Source organism: Pongo abelii, chromosome 20 (genome assembly GCF_028885655.2).
Source record: "Pongo abelii isolate AG06213 chromosome 20, NHGRI_mPonAbe1-v2.0_pri, whole genome shotgun sequence".
NCBI classification, from domain to species: Eukaryota; Metazoa; Chordata; class Mammalia; order Primates; family Hominidae; genus Pongo; species Pongo abelii.
In genome coordinates this window covers 2,992,858-2,999,766 of record NC_072005.2, presented here as the reverse complement: position 1 = coordinate 2,999,766, position 6,909 = coordinate 2,992,858, and the positions used below count along the sequence as shown (strand labels likewise).

The following is a 6,909-nucleotide window of genomic DNA, read 5'->3' as shown; positions in this document are numbered from 1 at the left end:
GTTCAAGTGATTCTCCTGCCTCAGCCTCCCGAGTAGCTGGGACTACAGGCGCCCACCACCACACCCAGCTAATTTTTGTATCTTTGGTAGAGACAGAGTTTCACCTTGTTGACCAGGCTGGTCTCGAACTCCTGACCTCAAGTGATTCGCCCACCTCAGCCTCCCAAAGTGTTGGAATTAGAGGCGTGAGCCACCACGCCCGACTAATTTTTGTATTTTTAGTAGAGATGGGTATGAGCCACTGCACCCGGCCTATTTGTTTATTTATCTTGAGGAGTCTCACTTCTTCGCCCAGGCTAGAGTGCAGTGGCATCATCTCGGCTCACTGCAACCTTTGCCTCCCAGGTTCAAACGATTGTTGTGCCTCAGCCTCCCAAGTAGCTGGGACTACAGGCATGCGCCACCACAGCCGGCTAATTTTTTGAATTTTAAATAGAGACGAAGTTTCACCATGTAGGCCAGGCTGGTCTCGAACTTCAGACCTCAAATGATCTGCCCGCCTCAGCCTCCTAAAGTGCTGGAATAACAGGCATGAGCCACTGCACCCTGCCTCCTCGGAATTTTTAAACAGGGACCCTGTGTTTTCATTTTGTTCCAGGCCCTATGTATTCTGCAGGGGGTGCTGGAGCTGCCTGCCCAGCTGAACAGGCTGGGGCTGTTGTCAAGACCTAGGAAGGACCGGCCAGCCGTCAGGGCAAGCTGCCTCAGGCAAGACGCTCACCCTCTGTGCCTCAGTTTTCCTTTTAGGATAGGCCGGGGGCTAGGGGCAGGCAAGGAGCTGTCTGGGGCGACTCCTGCTGGCCACTGGGGGTACTACACGCACCTGCGATATCCATGCCGGGCCCAGCTCCCCTCAGCCCTCAACGCCCCTTAGCTGACTCCCCCACCTCTGCTTCTGCCACCTGGTCCACCCCTATCATCGCCACCTGCACCAGCCTAGTCCCCTGGCTCCTGCCCTCGCCCCTGTCTGTCCTCCCAGCAGCAGCCACCAGAGGCCGCCTATGAGCACCTGTCAGGTCCTGTCCCTGCTCTGCCTGCATCCCTCCACGGCTCCCACCTCCCTCTGAGGGTAAAAGCCCAACCCTCCCTGCCCTCCCCGCTCCCTCTCTCCCCCTCCCTCCGCTCCAACCACACGGGCCTCCTCGCTGCTCCTCCAACACACCAGGCATGGTCCTGCCCCAGGGCCTTTGCACAAGCTGTGCCTCTGCCTGGCTCACCCTTAGGCCACAGCGTGGCTCCTTCCCTTCCTGTCTCCCAGGATGCTACTCACGCACCACTTTCTCAGGCTTTTCCTGTACAGTCCACCAGGAACAGCCCACCAGAATCAGCCACCATTGGCTGGCCGCGGTGGCTCACACCTGTAATCCCAGCACTTTGGGAGGCCAAGGTGGGCGGATCACCAGAGGTCAGGGGTTCGAGACAAGCCTGGCCAACATGGTGAAACCCCGTCTCTACTAAAAATACAAAAATTAGCTGGGTGTGGTGGCGGGTGCCTGTAGTCCCAGCTACTCAGGAGGCTGAGGCAAGAGAATTGCTTGAACCCAGGAGGCACGGGTTGAGGTGAGCTGAGATTGCACCACTGCACTCCAGCCTGGGTGACAGAGCTAGACTTCGTCTCAAAAAAAAAAAAAAAAAAAAAAAAGCCACCATCTCCCCATCCTGTCCCACTTCCGTGCTCCATTTCTCTTCCTAGATGAAGTCATGCTGGTGCATGCCACCCTCTCCGCTGTACTGTAGTATCTAGGGCAGTGTCGGGCCCAGCAAGGGTCCTCAAGGCCTGACGGACAGGCCTATCAGACTCAATGAAACTGAAAGAGGATGTGGGGAAATTGCACCCTTGTGCACAGCTGGCGGGATGTGACAGGGCACAGCTGCTGTGGAAAACAGTTGGGCGGCTCCCCAAAAAATTAAAATAGAGGCCGGGCGCGGTGGCCCACGCCTGTAATCCCAGCACTTTGAGAGGCCGAGGTGGGAGGATCACGAGGTCAAGATGGAGACCATCCTGGCCAACATGGTGAAACCCCATATCTACTAAAAATACAAAAATTAGCCGGGCGTGATGGCGGGCACCTGTAGTCCCAGCTACTCAGGAGGCTGAAGCAGGAGAATTGGTTGAACCCGGGAGGTGGAGGTTGCAGTGAGCCGAGATCGCACCACTGCATTCCAGCCTGGCGACAGAGCGAGACTCCTCAAGGTGCATCCAAAAAAAGAAAGACCAGAGGACCCAGCAATGCTACCTCTGGATGCACACACACAAGGAAGGACAGGACGGACTCAAACAGAAGCTTGCACACGCAGGTGCACAGCAGCACGACTGCCAACAGCCACAAGGTGGAAACCACCCAGACGTCCATTGATGAGAGATGGATCAACACAGCGTGGCCCATCCACACAGTGGAATATTACTGAGCCACAAAATGGAAGAGAATCCGGACACGGGCTTCAGCATGGATGCACCTTGAGGACATCACGCTCAGTGAGAGACGCCGGAGACACAGAAGGACACACCCCGCATGGTTCCACTCCTAGGAGGTCCATAGAGCCTGAGATTCACGGAGACAGAAGGTAGGATGGGGGGTGCCGGGCGCTGGGGAGGGGGACAGGGAGTGAGTGTTTCGTGGGGACAGAGTTTCAATTTGGGAAGATACAAGTTCTGGAGAGGATGGTGATGGCTGCACAAGCGTGTGGATACACTTAATGTCACTGAGCTGTGCACTGAGAAATTTGTTATTTGTATTTTACAATTTTTTTTCAAAAGGAAAAAATAACTGAAGGAAGGCTGCAGAGGTCCCACATCCGCAGCTTACAGAAACGGAGGCCTGGAGGGCATGGCTTCCCCACTGGCGCCCTGGAAGGTGAGGGGCAGGCTGTCCTGGGACCTGGGCTCCTCCCCGTCTCACTCCCTTGTCCCCAGCCCCCAAACAAGGTGGCGTTTCCCAAGCGGGTTGCTCTGGCCTGGTGCTAGTGAAATGAACTTGTAGTGAAGGGTCAAACAAGATGACAGGGAAGGGGCCCCGGGACACCGTGCGGAGGCACCCAGGCGGCCCCACTGAGGTCAGGCAATGCCCTAGGCAACTCCAGGGCTCCTGGGGGCCAGGCCTCTGCACACTCCCCCCCAGCCCCCTTCGAAGGCCAACAGGAAATAAACCAGAAGGGGGCCGCCAGCATTTAGGAACAAAATTTATTCCAATTTAAAACAGAGTTCATTTCAGGAGAAAGATATGAAAAGTCGACTTCCATCGGTGTCTGGGTTAAGGGTCAGGGCCAGTGGCTGTGGGAGGTGACACTGAGCCGCTCCTCAGCCCCTCCTCCCATCCCCGACGCACACAACACATGCATTTCAAATGGTAAAAGGCTTAAAAACAGCTTGTATAGAATATTCTTTTTTAAATAGATTAAGGTTGAAATTGTCTGAAATCAGGACTGTGTAATATACAAGTATCACCGGGTCCCGTCCACCAGGCCAGCCACAGGATCCGCTGCCACCACTGGGGGACACTGGCATGGGGATGCCCCCCTGGGGGAGCCGGGGGACCCAGGGCATGGGTTCGCAGTGGCCGGGGGCTGCTGCCGCCTGGGCATAACATGGTCGGAGAAGGTGGTCGGCACTCACAAGAAAGCGTTGGCAGGTGAGATTCACCAAGGTAAAAACACACCCCACATGTGGCCCCATAAGTGGCAAGGGTGGGGGTTGGCTGTCCCTGCCCCTGGGTGCCACTGGCACAAGAACCACTGCCTGGGACTCTCCTGGGGCAGGCACCCCTGACCCGGGCCTGCAACACCTACCTCCACTTTTTTGGGGGGCAGGAGATCAGGCACTCAGACCCAGAGGATCCAGGCCAAGACGTTTTGGTGGCCCCAGCCCAGCTCTGGGATGCTTGGCACGGCCCCCTCCCTGGGAAGGCCTAATACTTAGCCCCGCAGCGCCCCGGCCTCTGTGCTGGGCGACTCCACCCTCAGGCCACAGCCAGGTCACCTTGTGCAATCTGGGCCCTCAGAGATGCCACAAGCACAGGCCCCCCAGAGGGCTCCGCTGCTGGAAAAGGTTGCAGCGGCCCTGCCAGGGGTGGCCCCATCTGCTCCCCCAGGGCACCGCCGGGCCCCAGCACTCGCCGTGGGGGGCTTCTGGCGCCAACCCTCTTAGGTAGACACCTGCACAAAAAAAAGATGCTTCTGGGTGAGACAGAAGTGGTGTGGGGAAGTCGGTGGGGGTCCCGCCAGCCCCGTCTCCCCATGGGGCTGATCACCAGAAATGTAGCTGCCCTGACCTGGTCTCCCCTGACCCCTCCACGGGGCTCCCCGCTCTTCTGCCCCTGGAAGCCAGCAGACAGCCCTGCAGACGAGGAGGCCAGGGCAGGCCTGACAGTGGCGGGCAGGCAGGCGGCAACTGCTGGTCGGGGTGGTCATATTTTGGGGCTTTCGTCATCTGTCAAGGCCAGAAGCAGCTGTGCAGGGTCCCGGCGTGGCGGCGGGCGAAGGCAGCACAGGCGATCCATCCCTGGGACAGCCGTGCGAAGCCCGGAACCACAGGGCGCCGTAGTGTTCAGACAACAGCAGACGAAAAAGCCACCTCCCCACAGTCCCCTCGTTCCCCACCTTCCGAGTCTCTCAGGGAGAACCAGTCTCGGTGCCTCAGTGCCTCAAGGGGCCCTGGGAGGCGGCCCCCGGGGCTGTGGCTCAGTGCGGCGTGGCCTGGCGGGCTCCCCCTCGGGCCGTGGCTGTGGCCAGCCAGGCCTGGAAGCTGCCAAGGCCGGTGCCTGCCGCCACCTTCCACGCGCCCCTGGCCAAAGTGCGAGTGCTGGCTTCCCGCTCCCCGGGGGCGGCGCTCGGGGGCGGGCACAAGTGCTTGGGACAAGGCCACTCAGAGCTGCTGGCCACGTCCCTCTCTCTGCCTCTCGGGTACACACCTGAGAATATTCTGTAAAAGTCCCCACCCACCCTCACTCTTTCCAAACTGGTGACATCACAAAGTGGAACGAAACAGAAAGAAACGCCCCCATCCAAGTGGTCTTTCTCCCAGTGTCACCGGGGGACCATCCCTCCAGCCGCCCAGCCCATGTGGGCTCCGGTGGGGTACGCTCCAGCCAGGGCAGGGTGGCCGTGCAGCCCTCCGGAGTCCCCGGGCAGCCCCAAGCGGCCAGTGTTGGCCCTGGAGGAACAGCCCAGAGGAGCCCCCATGGCTCCAGCCCGGGGACCCTTCCCAGCCTCTGCAGAGGGACGGGGAACCCGGCTATGAGAGAGGGCGCAGGGCCTTTCTTCAACCTGCGAGTCAGGTGTTCTTTTCCCTCAAAAAAAAAAAAAAAAAAGGATAGGCACTTCCCAGGGTGGGCGACTGAGGGAGCCCCCCACCCCCTCTTCAGGAGTCCAGTGGGCAAAGCACAGCGTTGATTTGTGAAGAGGCGAGGTGCGCTGGGCATCAATAACTTAAAAAAGGGGAAAAACGTCCATCTCCGAGTCTCCACGCCTTTCGTGATGAAGAAAAGAAGCGGGCAGGAGGAAGAAAAAGCAGGTGGGGTTGGAAGGACAGCCATGGGGGGCTGCGGGATGGGGGCGCATGACTGGCTGCGGGGCGGGGCCCCATGCTGGCTGGCAGGGGCTCTGTGAGGCCCAGAGTCACTGGGGGCACGGGACGCTTGGGTGTTTTATGTTTCGTTGCTTTTTTTTTCTTTCTTTTTCTTTTTTTTTTTTTTTAGAAAAAAGCGAGCCATAAGTCAAGGCCAGAAAAAGGCTGCCTTTGCTGTTGACAAAAGGTGAGAAGGTGCGCGAAGTGTACGGAGGGAGAGATGTACATCCCCTGATAACTGTGAAATAAAAACCGTTTGTTAAAAATATGAAAAAAAAATCTCCTCCCGCGGGCAGAGGCCCCGGCCCGGACTTGGCAGCGCCACCCGCCCGGCAGCCGCAGGCTCCGTGGAAGGAAGGTCCTGCCCCGTGTCTCCGCCCCATCTCCCGGGCCTGGGCGCTCAGACCAGGTTGTACTCCTTGAGGTTGAGCTGCAGAATGGTGTCCTTCACAGCCGCGAACACGAAGCGGATGTTCTCCGTGTCGGTGGCACACGTGAAGTGTGAGTAGATGATCTTGTCGCTGTCGGGGTTCAGGTCCACAAACATCTTCAGGATGAACTCCCGCGCCGCCTGGGCGTCCCGCTGGGGCCCTGGGGGAGGGCGGAGGGTGAGGCTGTGCCCCAGCCCGGCCCAGGGCGAGGGACACGTGGGCCCCTTTGTCACTCCCAGGGGATGAGTGAGTAAGGCCCATGGCCCACCCAGCTCGACCTCCAGCCCAGAGCCCACTGCATGCCTGACGGGCCGAAGCTCCCCTCCCTCCCCGGGTAAGCTGCGGTGCCAATCCCACTGCAGCCCCAGGGCACTGCTGTCACGGCCCAGGCCTCCAACTTGGGGCTCTGCACCCCCCACTGCTCCCTCTGCTCAGCCCTCTGCTGGCTTCTATCCACTCAGCTCCACAGCCACAACCTTCCAGGGCAGGCCTCTGGCATGGCTGCCCTGCGAAGGCCCAGGGTGAGAGGAGAGGCCCCCAGGACTGGGCACAGAGCCCACAGAGCAGGAACAGCGGCCCCCCCCCCCACCCATGGCACCCCTGCTGCAGGCAGTGCCTTGGAGATGTCCCGGGGCTCCAGCAGGGGTGCTGTTTCCCCTCCACCACCCTGGACAATGCGGGCGATCCGCCCAGTAACTCCTGCCTGCCCCGGTGGAAAGGCCCCTGGGGGTGTTCAGGGGGCTGCTCTGGGGACTGGCAGGACAGAGGTCCATGCCCCAGTCCCTTGGCCTCCCCCCACCAGGGCTCCCTGAGCCCACAGGACAGGCTGCCGGGCAGGGGCCACGTGCGGCTGGAGCAGGTGCAGCGCCCCCCGCCACTCCCCTGCCCAGGGACAGCAGGGCCCTGCGCCTGCAG

The 6,909-nt window shown here is 59.9% G+C and overlaps 1 protein-coding gene across 1 annotated transcript in view; it reads right to left on the bottom strand.

Moving 5' to 3' along the window:
- Positions 1-3,167: 3,167 nt before the first annotated feature.
- GNA11 (G protein subunit alpha 11) overlaps positions 3,168-6,909 on the bottom strand; it is a 29,915-nt gene continuing 26,173 nt past the window's right edge. Inside the window, exon 7 of the mRNA XM_024237618.3 lies at positions 3,168-6,154. Within this exon, the coding sequence (XP_024093386.1) occupies positions 5,964-6,154 (191 nt within the window). The 3' untranslated portion in view covers positions 3,168-5,963. The remainder of the gene's footprint in view (positions 6,155-6,909) is intronic.